This window comes from Eleginops maclovinus, chromosome 2 (genome assembly GCF_036324505.1).
Source record: "Eleginops maclovinus isolate JMC-PN-2008 ecotype Puerto Natales chromosome 2, JC_Emac_rtc_rv5, whole genome shotgun sequence".
Lineage (NCBI taxonomy): Eukaryota > Metazoa > Chordata > Actinopteri > Perciformes > Eleginopidae > Eleginops > Eleginops maclovinus.
In genome coordinates, this window is record NC_086350.1 from 25,412,194 (window position 1) to 25,429,669 (window position 17,476).

Consider the following 17,476-nt stretch of genomic DNA (forward strand, 5'->3'; position numbering starts at 1 on the left):
TTGGTCAGGACAGGGTGGGGGTGACCTCTGACCTTCTGTCTCTCTCTGTCTAATCCATGACAACCATGAATCTAGGAGCTGAGAGAGATGCATGGCTGGAAACCCCCTTCTTCCATCCCTCCACTGCTCTTTGTTTACTCTCCTTCCTATTTCTGCTTTCATCCGTCCCTCCCATGACCCTTTACTTCCATGTTCCCTCTCCTCTTTCTAACCTTCTGACACCCCCTTTTTCATCCCTATCCTCATTTCTAGTTATTTCTTTGGTAACGTTTGACACTGCACTGGGTTTTTAAATAAAAAAACATTTTAAATGTTCTGAGACCATGGGACATTAATAAAAACATATTATTTTTGTGTTTGTTGTTTAATTTCCTGTTTCCCATCTTTGTGCTAAGCTAAGCTAAGCTAGCATTTACACTGTTTCCTGTCTTTGTGCTAATCTAGGCTAACATTTAAACCTTGTTCCTACCTTTGTGCCAAGTTAGGCTATAGCATTTACAATATGTTTACTGTCTTTGTGTTAAGCTAGGCTAGCATTTTCACTATGTTTCCTCTCTTTGTTAAGCTAGGCTAACCCATCTTGGGGTTAGGGTTAGAGAGTCACAGTCAATTGAGCTCGGCAGCATCAGCTGTAGCACGGTTAGCTATATGAATGCAGATTGCACAGCCTGCATAATGTTTTTCCTTTTTTTCTTTTAGTCCACCTTTCTCCTCTTTTTTTTCTTTTAAACCAATTTCAGTGTGCTCAAAGTTGGGCTCATGTGTAATAAATTGGGAGTTATTTTTGGCCTCCAGAATTATAGAAGAATAAGATGTGATTGACAGTTGGAGCACTTAAATGAAACTCATAATCAGTAAAAATGGAAATCAATGTGAAACCACTCAATTTTTTTCATATTACTGAAAGTAACAAATGACACTTGTTCAAAATGGCAGATGTTTTCCAATGTTAGAGTGGTTGGAGATATGACGACATCAGCACAATGTGTCCAACTGTGTTAGAATCACCATTTATTAAGAGATTACTGTGAAGTTAGGTCATCATTATGCAACAGTCCATGTGCATATGCTCCTTATCCATAATCCTTAAATAAACAATGGGATATCCTTATGGGATTAACACTAAACAACATATGGTTCATATCCTGCTTACACACACACACACACACACACACACACACACACACACACACACACACACACACACACATGCACACACACACACACACACACACACACACACACACACACACACACACACACACACACACACACACACACACACACACACACACACACACACACATCCCATAACTGGCATAAGCACAGCCCCTTTTTCCTAAACGGTGGTTCAATAAGCAGATGACTGGTTCCTCTTGGCCCACTTATAGAACAATAGGCAGACTAAAGGTCACATACACAAGACTGTGGGAAGAGAGGGTGAAGGCTGGAGGGATGGGTGGATGAAGGGGGCTGGAAGGTGGAAGATGGGGGTTGGATTTAGGATCCCAGGCGAGAAAGACATGAGTATGCTGATATCAGTCATAACTGTCTGTAAATATTAATGGTTGTTTTGTTTTTAGTGACCCTTTGACCTTTCCTCTATAACACAAATCGGCCAAAATGTCGTCTTCACCAACATGCATGACAAGACATCTAGAACAGTAATGGCTGAATTACCAAACACTTTGCATTAAATAGACATTTATTCTTCCCAAAATGGATAAATCAAATTATTTAATAAACTTTGTGTTTGTTGTCACTGGTTCAAATTCTTGTTTGAGTCACATTACACAACCTTGAATCCTGTCTGACTCCTTGTGTTTCTGATCCCTTCAGACTTCTTTTTGTTATGTTACCGGGTATAAAAAGGAATCATACTTTAATATGTTATTGTAAATACACAGTTTTGGCTTGTTGCTTGAAAAAGCTAAATATACAATTGAAGTACAACCATGTACATAGTAATTGATCTGATTAAAAATTAAAGGTTTTATTGATACATGAACAATAGCTAATTGTTGGCAATAATAATCTTAAATCCCAAACTCATCCACAGAGCTTAAGACATTAAAGGGGCCCTATTATGCATATTTCTCACACTGCCTGTGCTGCAGCACCTCTTTCACCCTTCGTCTGAAACCACAGCCCAGTATGCTCTGACTGGTTAGCTGGCCCGCTCTGTTGTGATTGGTCAAACACTTAGAGATGTCCCACCCCTTAGTGTATAATGTACAATGTGCTGGAGCGCTAGCCAACAGAAGCATGAGTGTTTCATAGTGATGTCATAATATCACGGAAGTTAACAAAGTCCAATGGAGGCGAATGTGTGGGAGAGAAACAGGGATTTTAGCCTTTGCAGACCATTGACATGCACACAAACCTGTAGAACACACTAGGGGAAACAAACAAACCAAAAAGCATAACAGGGACAGAAAACAGTGACACAATAGTACAAGTTAAATGCAAGAATAAGCAAACTACGTACATGAACAATTTTACAAGATAAAACAAAATGTCCAATCAAATACTGTACAGTGCAATACACAGCTGCTCTTTGTATTAATATATACAAATGTGGTCTAATAAATATGTGGACTATCTGGTGTATATCTGCTGGTTTTGTAAATGTTCATACTGTTTTTCTCAATTTAGTTTTCTTTAATGGATTTCAAAGTGTCATGAATTGTACTGTCAATCATTTATGAATACATTTTCAAGTTAAACGGATCTGGATTACAAGAAGCCATGAGTCGCAGAGATCAAAGTAATGGTGGGAGGAATGCATGGGAATGGGTGTGAGAGAAAAGGACTGCAGTATGCATCACAAAGGAGAACTGCCGGCATGTATGCTGTGTTATCTTATCTTATCAGTCCACTTTAAAGAACCTCTATTCATAAAACGAAACTTTTTCATATGAATGGGGTGTGTTTGTGTGATTGACTAAAGTATAACAACACACTTTTAACTTTAGGACGCCCATATATGGAGTTCTGTTAACTTTCTCTTTATCACTTTCGTTTTATTGAATACTGATCTTATCTTTTGATTTTATGCTTATCAAAGACAGGAACCTTACATATGCATTACTGACAGTGCCATAAATCTCTGATCCAAATTGCATTGAAATCATTAAAAAAACAAATACACTGCATTACAGGGCACACCTTTATGCTATGTGCCATCCATGTTTATTTTAAGACATGAGGGTAAAATGAGTTCATAGTCTTCGTAGATCAAATGAAAAAACTTCCATTTAGAGACACATTTGTTGAAAAGTTTTAGAAAATATGAAATCCCTTGTAGGCAGAAATCTGTAACAATAGAAACCCTGCATTACATTTGACTTATTGTCTGGTAAATAACACAGAATTGTTCATGAAGGAGACAATAGGATGTATAAATAGACATTCTTGCATGTGTTTTTAATCTGTGTTTATCCGTTACTGATGCCTTTATATACACACACACACACACGTACACACTCATTCTAATCTCATACAGCTTTGGCATGTGAGAAATGTGACAACCGAAAGATGGGAAGAGGACATTCTGAATAAAGATCCTCCCATTCAGCTCACAGTTCCCCCTGAATGCTTTGATGAAGATAATGTTAATCATAATATGACATTCACATTCTCATCCTTTACCTGCACGGCTAAAATTAGATGTAGGACTGAAGAATTGCTGTTCATCTGTCCACTAGAGTTCCTCAAAGCTGGAGGATATGCGTCACATGTTCAAAACTTAATACAGTTGGATCCAATACAATCAAACAATGTACACAACATGGATAGTAGGTTTGGGGCAACTGTAAGATGTAAACTGCCTTAAGAGTAGAAATGATAAGATTATAAAATATGGAATTTACTTTGAATTTTGTCAGAAAATGTAGTTTTTATCTCAATTCTCCACTATGAACGAAGGATCAAAAAACTAAAAAAAATGTCTTGACAAATTAAAGTGAAAGGGGGCTGTTTAACAACAGCAACACTTTATTAAAACCACTATTAATAAGTCTTATACAAGCAGTGAAGTATAATCCAAGTTTCATTTATACAGTCATGTGCTCACTAATTCACAAACACATAAGAAGTAGCCACAATTCTTCACAAGATCTTAACAGAGTCGCTCAAGAGAAAAACATTCGGGCTGACAATGGGGAAGTAATTCAAACACAAATAGTCATTGAGGGTTTTTCTTTTGTCTTCTCAAAAATGGATTACTGATCAGACTGATGAATGTTTTCATTGATTTAAATGAACAGTTTATATGTTTATAGCAAGCTGTGTAAGAGGTAAGCACATGATGTCACTGAATCGTCCTTAAAGCAAGTCACTGGGCAGTGAAGCCTCTCTTGTGGAGCAGCTCAGTAGCTAATGAATGTAGCGGGGTTCTTTCACCCTCACAGTCCCCCTGCGGGTGCCCCTCTCTGGGCTCTTTGTTGTGGTAACACGGGCGTGTGGGCTCGTGGAGCAGCTGAACACAGAGGACAGAGAAGAAAGAGCCCATCAAGCCTTCTCCGCTCACCACAATCAGAGACAATGATGCCAGCTGATGCCAGCTGCCTGCCTGGCAACCCGCCTGGCTTGTGGCATGTCATTTGGAGGAGGAGAAGTTTTATATTGCCCACTGAACCATAGCTGGGCCTGCTCTGCTGAAAGGGAGGCTCACTGCCAGTATAATACTCTGTGTGTGTGTGTGTGTGTGTGTGTGTGTGTGTGTGTGTGTGTGTGTGTGTGTGTGTGTGTGTGTGTGTGTGTGTGTGTGTGTGTGTGTGTGTGTGTGTGTGTGTGTGTGTGTGCGTGCGTGTGTGTGTGTGTGTGTGTTTACTTCTGTGGTCTTAATACTGTATCTGGTCTAATTAATAAGCATCTGTGAAAATAATTTCAAACATTTAATGAAGACAGAATGGTACATTTGACAGTAACCATCATTAAAAATGTGTGTACAGTGTGTGTGTATCATGTTTTTATTCTTAATGGTCTGTGCTATACACACAGTCTGAAAGATTGACAATAAAGTTGACTTTGACTTTTGTCTTTAACTTTAACAACTAGATTCAGACTACTGCCAACAAAACAATAAAGGACGTATTGTGTTTGACAACAACTCTCCTCAGATAAGAATGTCCTTGTGTTGTGCCTTGGGTAGAAATCCAGAATACCAAAACACTTATATTTCAAACTAATAAAAAACTAAAGGATATTGTTATTTAACGAGGTATAAAATCCAAATTTCAAATGGACTTGGTGCTGTGGTGTCCACATTCCATTACAGTGAATAGTGTGTTTAAGGTTCAACAATACACTACAATGGTAGTTCCAGGGCTGGTTTGAAGCTGGTGCACATTGCAAACCAGTTTTTCATGTTTTCACTGCAGCAGGGCTGAATATATCCCTGAAATTTGGTTTAACAAGGGCACCAACAATTTTCTCAGCTGGCACAGAGAACCGAGAGCCCAAACCTCAGAGACTGGGGCAGAGCAACAAGTTCATCGGAGTAAAAAGTGGCCAGAATGTGACCACACACACACAGCTGCGGAAAAAAGTAAGAGACCACTCCAATTTTTGTATAGCAGCCATTGTGTAGCCAGTGTGTTGAATTCCCACACAGCGAAAAAATGCCAGTAGTTTATAGAATACAAAAAAAAGAAAGAAAGAAATTTAACTCAAAAGACGTACCTATGAAAAATAAAACAAGAGAAACTGATAATGCTGAAGTGGTCTCTTAACTGTTTTCCGCGGCTGTATAAACAATTATTCTTTTGTTGATTAATCAGACTGGCTTCAATGGCTTGGCTAACATCATCCATGTAATGTGAAAGAAGTTTATAACTAACTATGTTGTCATTTATTGTGAATTACAAGTGAAAAAAAGATACATTTGTGGGGAAAAATATTCATCAATCAATCAATCAATCAACTTTATGTATAAAGCCCTTTAAAAACAGTCGCAGCTGAAACAAAGTGCTGCACATGGATAAAAACATGTAGCACAAAACACAAAAACAATATCAAAACAACAATAAAAAATCAATAACAATATCAAAACAACAAGACCAATGAAACAAACACAGAAACATAGTCTCATGCTGGGTTAAAAGCCAAGGAATAGAAATGGGTTTTAAGACGAGTTTTAAAAATGGGCAGTGAAGGGGCTTGTCATCATGAAAAAAGTATGTGGTGTGGCAGTCAGACAGCTACAACTCTGGTTGTGACCTGGCCGCTCTCGGGATCTGGTCGGTGGAAAAACAAACTGGTTCTTGACTGGTTTGCAAATTGAACCTAACTAAACTTGCCCCAGCACAGAAGTAGAGCAGGATTCATGCTAGTGGAAAAGCGGTATCAATATATTGTGAAGGAGTGAAATGTTGCTGTCTTGTCTGGTAACAACACTGGGGTTTTAGATGAAATATTTCCTGATGATCAACAGTCAATCCATCCGTCGTGTACACTATTTAAACTTGAGAAAAAAGCCCAAGCCCAACCAAGGTAGGCGGTTTCTTCCAGATTCACCTTTTTTATGCTAAGCTAGGCTAATCTTCTCCTGACTCCAGCACGGGTATCAATCTTCTTATCTCACTCTCAGAGAGAAAGTGAACTGTTGTATCCAAAAATGTTGAGCCATCAATTTATTAATAACTTTTGGTAACAAAAGAGCAATGCATCAATATCCAATCAAAAGAAGTGTCAGTGATCATTCATACTGATTAATACAGATACAAAGAGGGCAGATTGTTTCATCAGTGATGTACACAACCAGGCAGGTGCTGCCTTTGTTCCCCCAGCAGAGGTCCTGTACAGTAGGGCCCATGTCCTCATCAAGCTCACTGTCTGTTCATGGCTGTATCTATGAAAATAACTCTGTCCGTCTGTTCAATTATGCTCTGTCTGTTTCTGTATAATGATGTACTGCTCTTTGAGTGAAGCCACATGCTGAACTCTACAGGGTCAAATCTTGACAGTCTCTGCGCACAGAGACAACACATACAGTATATATAGAGGGGTGCTGTGATGAAGTATTTGCAATGGCTAACCCGGAAGTTAGCATCATAGGGCTTCCTCAACTAAAAGCGTGTTTATGATTGAGAAGGATAATCTCCACATATTACCACCATTTTGAACTGTAAATGTAATGGCCAGATATAAAAAGCTGACGTCTTAGTCAATGAACATCATGGTCACATGGCTACGCTATGCTAAAGGCAGCTATAGTTCGGTAATAGTCTCAGCAAGTCAGTTGTTGGAAATGCTGTTTTTATATGGAAGCTTCAGACATTCACCAGTGGGGTATTTACTGAAGTGTTTTATGTATTAGGAGGACAAAATTTGGAAATCTTGTGTTAACCACAGATCTTATTTCAGGGATCTAAACAAAAACACACTAAAAAAGCCAACTGATGAGGGAACCGAAATAGGTAAAATGCTCACTAATTTCCGTGTTTTAGAACTCATTCCTGCACTAGTTGATTAAAGGACATTCAGAAGGACTGTGACACAGAAGTCACATAAATAGAAGCTGATGTGTCAGTGACTATCAGTACTGTGAGCTTCAATCCGGGGCCATCACAACAACTTGCCTCTGGAGGAAGGATTTTTTGGCGGTGCCAGGAGAACAATGTAGAAACATATGATAGGGTTATTGAGTTCTTCAAAATTTCACGGAACCTTAAAATCCAAAAAAATGTCTTTTGAGCTATATATTTTCATGGCAAGAAGACAGCTTTCTCCTCTGCATTACTTGCACACTGGTTTGACAAGACATCGTGCATTATTTTTATTTTACTCATTCTTCTTGCACTATTTATTTTATTTTTTTTAATTTGTGTTATTGTTTTATGTCTCATATATAATATGTATGACTGTAGCTACTGTGCAAATGCCAAAAAAGCCTTTGAAGCTATGAACTGTATTTCCAACTGCTAAGGGAATGCAACGTGGGTGGGCAATGAAGACGCTATCTAACTAGCAACAACATCAGGACTTTCTCTGTGTGTAAGTGTGAGTGTGTGGGTGGGTGGGTGTCTGTATGGAGAAAGGCATGGGAACGTTTATCACAAAGCTGTAGAACATGCTTGATAAGACACATTAATTTATATGACATTATTCAGCTGATTATTAAGCAGGCCATGCCACCCGCTGAGGCTCAGCAGCATCCTCTGACGCCAAGCGCTCCCTTCTCCCTCTCAGAGACACTTCTCCTTCTGAGGACCACCCTCATCGCCATCAGGCTCATCAGCATTGTCGTCCAGATTAATTATCATTCATGCATCTCTTGTTAACTTAGGTTGATTCCTCAGGTTAGAGTTTCAGGCAAAATGTAGAAATTATCATTGTCTTGACTCCATGAAAAATTCCTTAACTGAAAACATATATCATCTGTTTGTCACCATAAGTACTTGTTATAACACCCACCCTACCAGCACCAAAATCATAATTTTTCGCTTAGAGAGACAACTGCCATGGTGGCTTGTAAAAAGAAAATGTAAAACTCAAGGTTAAATTAAATAGAAACACCTTAAAAAGTCAGTCGCATCAGCATTTGGAACTAAATGATTGTTTCCTAGTGGCTGAAGTTGGTAAATTAACAACCCTTGTGTTTTTTTATTCTGACTCACTTTGACCTTGTCATGGTTTACTGCGATACTCGAATGTAAGTCTATATGATATAAGTATCACCGGTGTTTTGGAAAAGATGATCAGTGCTGTGAGCTTCAAGCTAGTAAAATTATCGTTTTCAGCAACATATCTTTATAGCCTGCAAATTCAATTTATCCATGAACCGTTGCTTCTTTCCCAAGGGTATAGTGGTACATTAATACTTCAAAACACATGCACATTCTACCTTTATAGTGCTGTGTTTAAAGCAACAACAACCATCGCTGCTCCCACAACTTCTGTTATGCAGCAAGGTTGGCGGTCCCTGAGTGTGAGCAGTGTTCAGCGTACCACACTCAACATGTTGACTGTTATAAGTGAACCTTCCAGGTTCTCATTTTACCCCAATTAATAACTAAAACTAGCAAATGTAAGTACGCCAATTTGAGACAAGGGACGTCTATGGCTAGCATGTTTTCAATTAGCCTGCCAGCTACAATTATAGAACTGCTTCTGCAAATAGCCACAACAACTGTAAAAACAAGAACACATCTTTTAGATTATCCTGACCAGCTGTTTCACGGCTTGATATGACAGACCTAAAACTTTCGTGGTCTACAGAGCTGCCATCCAGGGAGGATCTGTGCTAACGATATACAATGTGGCTGCATTCTAGCTGACACCTCAGCCACTGGCTCCTCCACGGATTATACATATAATAAACATATTCTATCATCTAGAATTCACCCACGACGTAAATCGTTCAGGCCAAAAACACATTTGTACAGCATAATTATACTACTTGCTGTAACCCCAGCACATATTATATCTTGTCTATGATACAGTGTATTACTTAACTGATATAATTCTTAGTATAATACTGGTTATTACTTATATTATTTTAAATATTATATTTTTGGGCATTTATTTATTTATATTTACATTTTGTAGCATTGTTGGGGGGAGTCCAAGAATAATACAACTGCAACTGCTTGATTAATAATGGTCCTCTCACGAGATGTGGAAGATTTGCACATACACAATGCATAACATGTTCAAAAATGAATACATGTGCAAATAATACTGGCATTTTGGGTACCCAGTGGCATCAGATCAGCATAGATTCATTTGAGAAAAAATAAATGATAACAGCCAGTAAAAATCCTTCCATTTGGACTTTATTATGCAGATATTCCGTCTTTGTGTTCCTCGGCATGTCACAGCACACTCTTTCTGTGTCACTTCTCAGCCATATGATGCCTCCACGCATCCAGCACAGGCATTCTGGTTTTCTCATACCCATCATCTTTCTTTTTTCTCAGCCCATTACCCCATGCTTCAAGCCAAGCTGTGCTGTCTCTTTGTTTCCCCTACGCTTCGATCGATCTGACATGGCCTGGCCTCCAGCCGCATAATGGCCATCAAAATACACAGGAACTCAGTACAAACCGACTGGTTTAAACAATACCAGCAACAATACCATCACATAAGGACAATACAGGCCAGACAGATTTCACTGAACAATGGTGTATGCTGCACACACACACACACACACACACACACACACACACACACACACACACACACACACACACACACACACACACACACACACACACACACACAGCTATGAAGTAGGCCAAATGATGCTTTGTTCATCAGATTATAGTTATTTGCATTTCACACAGCATGGACCTAATTGATTTACAGCTGGATGTCAAAGTTGGAAGTATTGAAAAAGTTCTGAAAAAAGTTAAACCTATTTTAAACCGATTATATTGGACTTGATTTAGTTTTAAAATATTTTCAATTTCAGCGCCTTAAAAAGTTATATAACGCTACACAAAACATTTTATGGCAGCGATTTTACTCTCAAAGAATGGTGGAAATCAGCCTTGACTTGCTGACACTGTAGTAGACTGTTGAAGTTGATGGATAGATGAACCCTTACCCTAACAGACACATCCAGGCAGTACCATCTCCCAAACACAACACCACCAATAAGACATAGACTGTGACCCATAATTTGTTGATTCGGGGTATAAGCTGTGTACAATGAACAGCTACTGTACATACATATAACAGAAAGGGAATTCACTCAGCTTCTGGATCCCAGGCTTCCCTTCCCTTTTTCCCTCAACACAGATCAGTAGCTAAAAAGGATTTAAGACTTTGGATGTATAGGCACAGTTTAACTCAACAATTATTGAATGATTAAATTGTGATTATATATTTTATTTATACACCCATGATGATTTCTCTAGGGTCGACCTCCTCTTTACTCTGAGCAAGCAGACCTTTTTAAGGAATGGCACATTTAGTTAAAAAATTATATTTCACAGAAACAATCTGGAAGTAGTTTTTTAAAGAAAAGCATGATGTCGCTCTGACAAGATAAAATCCCTGCAGTTATTATGAAAAAATGGCTTCAGGTAAAGTCTCTGTGCACAGCAGCTTTACAGCTGAATTATATTAACTGAAGGGGGGCATATCATTTGTCACGAAGAGGCATTGGGGTAGAAACAGGACAATGGAGAGCAGCTCTGTCAGGCCAGGGCATTTTTCAGAAGGTAATAGAATGGAATATACCCTTATCATCCCACAGAGGGGGAATGGACATTCTGCATTTGACCCATTCTAGTGTTAGGAGTAACAGTCTGCCCTTATGTAAAGCACCCAGGGAGCAGTGTGGGGAACGGTGTCTTGCTGAGGGACACCTTGGTATCACTTGGTCTTTCTGGGATTTGAACCGGGGACCTTCTGGTTCCCAGGCCAAGTCCCTGTGGACTTTGCCAGCACACCCCTATAATATAATTTGGCCTGTAAGAACAGCTCACCCACTGCTGCAGCATCCTTGAACCAAGAAAAAGGTGCTTGATGGTAGATCTACCTATTTATCACACCAGAAGCTTTTGTGCTTTGGGTAATGTTTTTTACTGCATCTATTTGCTCTATAAAATCTTAATGAAGCCGAGCTTCCCCTTACTTTACGCTGCACCTATAGGAACCCAACAGGGATGAGTACTCCACACAGAGCATCTCACCCCTGTTCTTGAGCCACCAGCAGCAATTATCAGGTTGCAGTCACTTTCCAGCTATCCAAGTGGGTCCTACAACCAAGAAAGTCATGCTTTATGCAAAAAACACGCTGTTAATTTAAATCAGGAAATCTATTCATGTTAAAGTGTAACATCTGTGTTTTTGAACATACCAGAAAAGATAATAGAAGAACTTTTCAGCTAAGAAAATACTTTTACTTTCAATATCAGAGGACCATTGGCACAAATTATTCTCTTCAGAACTTGCTTTTGGTTTTCCAGCCACAACTTCATGATTGTGCTCTAGATATTTTAATTTAGCATAACTCCTACAGTAAAATTGGGACTTTACTGTGTCTACAGCATACGACACACACTGGATAAGAAACAAGAAAACAAACTAGGACAGACCTGCATTAGACTTTGTGTGTATGAATTAAACAGATCATAAAACTACAACATAGACCATCGAAATGATAGAAATAATAATGTGAATGTGCATTTCTTTGCGATGTAGAAACTGAGTAACTGAATATGCTACATTTAACATTTTTACTTTTAGTATAAAGATTACTTATATAATGCTTACATTGAGTAAAATACAACCTGATTTAAATAACTCAGTGCTTTACATGTAGTGCCAGCATCAGGACAAGCTTTACACGTACTACCCTGTGGTGGGGCTGTTAGCAGCAACATCATCAATGTGTTCCTGCTTCATGTGAAAAAGATGGATTTATGTATTTCAGATACAGTATATATGACACACTTCCTGTTTGAGTGAAGCACCTGCTGCTCCCTGTGGACATCTGCTCCATTCACTAAACCAGGACAGCTTATTGTGGGATGTAGCAGTGAACTCGTTCCTGTTTTACATCTCAATAGGGGATTAGTAACACTGTTCATGTAATATTCCATAACCTATGTCCATTTTAATGAGTAAATGTTTGACTATTGAAGATGATGGTGGTAGTCAAAACCTGAGGTTTGACATCGACCTGGTTCAGAGGTTTTTCATAGTGACTGGTATGAAAAGGTAGATGTTAGCACCAGGGCCTTTTAAAGTTGATCACATTGCTAATATACTGTTTGTCAGCAGGTAATATTTGTACTGCTAGAGGCTCACACTGTTTGTCGAACAGCTTTATGATTATCATTAGTACCTATATTCTTTTCAGAAAAATCGTCAGATCAGTGTAATGTCTTTATCCTAGCTTAGCACAAAGACTGGAAGCAGGGGGAAACTGCTAGCCTAGCTCTTCCAAATAGAAAGAAAAGTAGGATTCAATTTTTGGCATTAGATTATTTTAGCAGTATGTATGCTTACTAAACCTACACTTGAGATATATTTATAGTGGAAATATAAATTAAACTGATATCTAACTCGGGTGAACACAATAACAAGAAAATGTATCAAGCATTACTTATCTCGCAAGTGATTTATTCTTTAACAAAGTGTAAAAAATGACTTATATCCAAAGTATGGTATCATTTATTTTTGTAGGCTGAAACGAAAATTGACAAAAAAGTAATGTGATTCTACATTAGACTTTGAAATAAAGCAGACAATAAGCTCTTTGGAAAACATACGTTTATGATACTTAAATGTTACTTTCAGCAGTAAATATACACATTAGCATCACCTGTAAGATTTTTTAAACGTAATGCGATCACCAGGAATTAAAGATCAAGCAAGACTATAAACATCACAGTCAATGGCTGGGAATCACTACGCTAAGCTAGAGGTGGCTAATGTCAGGCTTGATGGCGTTTAGTACTAGTTTTAGGACTCACCTCTCCCTTACTCTTGATCTATTTCTATGGCAACAGTAGTGATGTTTGAACAGAGGGTGGGGGTTTTTCGACATCGAATCAACGTCCTGTCCCACTCATGTCAGTCTGTGTCTGTTCTCTGTCACACACAGCAGCTCTCAGTGCTTCAGCCTGACATGAAGAGGGGGACCTTCTGTTCACCACTCCAGAGAGTTGTTTTCGTTCATCAACCAGTATAGAGCTTGCCCGGAAAAACCGGGAGCAACGCTAATAACCCAAATGGCTTACAGTGCATTCGATCGGGGCAGTGCGCAGAACGCTTCCTAAACAGCATTTTTTAACCACTAACATTGCTCGAAATAGCACCAAACCTCTGCAGTAGCATGACTAGGGTCCCTACACATAAAACGGAGCACCAACAACGTAGTTTGTAAACCCAAAGTTTATTAAAAGGAACTATTTTACAAGACTCACCAACTGCCCCCCATTGCAGCTCCTCTCCTAGGAAAGTCCACACAAGTCGATTATCGAATGCACCAGAGTTCAGTTCAAGGAGGAATGTTTTGGAATGTATAATTCCAATGAAAGGAGTTGCCTGTAAGTTACAGGCAACTCCTTTCATTTCCGTGTCAACACTCACTAGATATGAATTTCCATGGAATGATACATTCCAAAACATTCCTCCTTGAACTGAACACCCACTGAGCTATACGACAGCCTGTTGCAACACATTTTAAGATAATGAAGGATGTATTACAAAATGAAGGATGTATTACAAAGCATGTACACACAAGTCTCAAGATAGAATCTTAAATCAAACCCCATACTTCCTTTCCATCATCTCTCTAGTTCAAAGACTAATTTCCCATGCGGGGAAATGTCTCCATCATTTTGTGTTTAAGGGAGAAAAATGAGACAGCACTACTGTTCATTGAAAGCAGGTCAAACTTCTAACATCTAACTTTAAGAAGCATTCATAGATCACTCCTTTATAAATTATACTATTTTGTAGTCCAATACTTGGAATAGGTAGGCATACTGCCTCACATATTATGTTTTTGTTTCAATTTAGTCTACTTTCATTCTTCTTTTTAAAATTATATAATATATTATATTATTATTATATATATATATATTATTTTTTATTCATTAGGTTGAGACCTGATCTATTTAACACAAATACTGTGTATGCTTGATATTTATCATTGTTGTGCAAACGTTACAGAAAGTAATCAGGTTAAATTCATTTATTATCATGATACAGCAGGTTGCTGATTCCATTTTTTACAGGTAATTACTGATCACAACGGAAGTATGATCCCCCGACCCTGGTCATATAAGAGTTAAGTACTTCAACTGAGCTTAACATTTCTGTTAAAACCGTGAGCCTGTGTGTAATAAACTGTGGTCCTTCAGAAGGAAACATGAGAGTGATGTAAACTCCTGCAGCTCCCTGTCCCATCCTCTCTATAGTCCTAATGATGAGTTTCACAGACTTCCCACAATATGTCCCGTCTGTGGGAAACATGTGATCTGCTGTATCCTCCCTCTCAGCTTTCTATGGACTGGGCTCTCCCAGTTAAAACACTCTTCAGTGGCAGACTTCAGGGAACTGTTCATGTAGGTGTGTGTAAAGAAAAAGGGGCAAAAGTTGTCAGTTGAGCAGCTTGGGTCATTAACTGCATTTGAATGTGTAAAAGGGCCTCTACTTAAAGGATTATTCTGTCCATGTACAATTTAGTTCTTACCTTCAGACTTTGGGCCATGCATGTACTTCTCCTTGTTTTTTTTTTCATGTATAAGATGAGCCAAAACAATGCTGAAATATACTGTTAAAAGCTAAAGGAACTAATCGTGAAGAAGAAAATTGTGAATAAAATGAAGAAGGTGACAGAAACAGGAAAAAGTGGTCCAGTGATGATGGATTTTTGAAGGCCAGAAGTTAGCATAACAAGAGGTACCTCGACAAAAAACATATTAACACCACATTTAGGAGTTTGGAAGTGTTACTGCAATAGCCAGAAGTGAAAGTCTAACATTATAAGGCTATAAACAAACTACATCACGCTTGCATGGCTATGCATCACCACTAAGCTAAAGCTAAGCTAACAGTGGCTAATGTTCTGCATGATAATGTTTGGTGGTCTCATTTAGTCACTGCTGTTTTTATGACACATAGAAGCTTTAGACATTAACGACGAGTGAAGTATTTATTGACATATTTTATGATGTAGAAGTAGTACATAAACATGTGTTATCCACAGATCTATATACATTTTGATGCTAAAAGTATTCTCATCAACATGTACTTAAAGTAGCGACAGTAAAAGCAGTCATTGTTTGATTGGTCCATTTCAGAATAATATCTCTGATATGTTTTATAATTATTGATCATTAAAGTGTTCTCAGAGCTGGTAAAGGTGCAGCTAGTTTTAATGGCTTTGTATACTGCAGGGTAGCTGCTGAGTTTACTCCAGGTGAACTAAAGTCTGATTTAAGGGCTGATTATATTTACCATCATTAATCCACATCTGTAAAGTAACTAAAGGGATTAAATAAATGTAGTGGAGTAAAAGTACAAAATTTAACTCTGAATTAAAGTGGAGTACAATATAGGATTGAAAACTCAAGTAAAGTACAAGTCATCCAAATGTGTATGTAAGTACAATAGTTGAGTAAATGTTCTTAGTTCTTTCCACTGCTGCTCATTTCCAGGTTTCATTCCTGCACCACTCTATACAGCCATTGATTTGTAAAGTTGGCTCATGCAGGTTTCTGAGAGTTAAACTGCTATACAGACAGCCAACAGGTTGAAGATATCACATTCACGTCCAGCTGCAGTGTGACTGTGCAGGCCTTAAAGTGTGGTCACCTGGCAGGTGCTACACTTCTGGGGGGAGGAACAGCGGAGAGGGAGGGGAGGGAACATTAGAAGAATGTCAGGAGAAGAGAGGGAGATAAAACAGAGGTGACAGGGAGAGAAAGGGAAAAGGGACCCACAGGTTCCAGGCAGCTGGTGTAATTACAGAGCGGCAAACTCACAGAGAGAATAAAGGGGAAGAAAAAACAAAAAGTTGTACAAGTTGTAGTGTCGGTCTCCACCTCTTCCCTGCCTCTGTTCAGCCCTCAGCACCTGTCCACCAGCTGGACAGGCTTCTCTGGAAACTTTCCCTCTTCACCTGGACAACTCTGCTCCCATTTCACTTTGAAGTTCCCTGCTCCACAAACTCACACTGTGGACTTTACACTGACATCATTTGGTGACACTGTTGTAACTGAGTGACATCTACAGATTCCACTGCACCTTTTAAAGGACCATTGATCTGTTTTTTCTCAGTTTATTAGCATGTATGAGAATGTGATAGGAGAAGAAAGCCTCTTCAAACTACAGTTATAACCTGACAGGAACTCACTAAGGTTCAGTTAGCAGTTAGCATGGGTCAATCAGTAGAACATAGCAGCAAAACTGTTTAGCCAACAACATGTCAGCTAACAGCAACAGTCACAACTACAGTCCAACATATTGTAAAACTGCTCTTTGATGATGTGAAAAGATGAAGTTATTGTTGTGTTTTGTTCCTTTTCAATTCCAAAACACTTAAACTCTGTCAGTGAAGTAGCCTGATAGAGGAGAAAACACTCCATATCACATCATATCTAATATTTTTCTTTGTGGCTCTTTCCTTGAACATGCTGTTATGTCTGAATAAGCTGTAAAAGCACATTAAAGTGCCAACAAGACACATTTGTTCTATTTGTTCTAGGTATATGTTGATTGTACAATGTCAAAGCTATACTGCAGGACAATGACACCATAAGCAATTTGATTGGTTCAATAAAAGCCTATACAATGCAGGCTAAGAAGAGGGTCCCTCCTTCCTTTCACAATAAAATCCATTTTCCATATAGGCTGCATTCTGTACTGGTAGGCAAAGTGTAGGCCCATCAAGGTTGGCTGCAGGGGCTTTGCGGGTTCAATCACCCTACAAAGACCATGGTGCACTGGGCATCACAGGTGCGAGTTAAGGGGGGGGGCGTCCAAAGTTCATTTGGACGCCCCCCCC

The 17,476-nt window shown here is 38.8% G+C and overlaps 1 protein-coding gene across 2 annotated transcripts in view; it reads right to left on the reverse strand.

Moving 5' to 3' along the window:
* The window catches only part of LOC134882412 (G1/S-specific cyclin-D1-like), a 31,055-nt gene extending 17,016 nt beyond the window's left edge, over nt 1–14,039 (reverse strand). The window contains exon 1 of one of the 2 annotated variants that reach the window (XM_063910087.1): nt 13,887–14,039. Coding sequence is in view for 1 of the 2 variants with exons in the window: in XM_063910078.1 (XP_063766148.1) it covers nt 13,887–13,900 (14 nt within the window). In the remaining variant the exon portion in view is untranslated. The remainder of the gene's footprint in view (nt 1–13,886) is intronic. The other variant, XM_063910078.1, reaches the window with a different exon arrangement.
* Nucleotides 14,040–17,476: the final 3,437 nt, after the last annotated feature.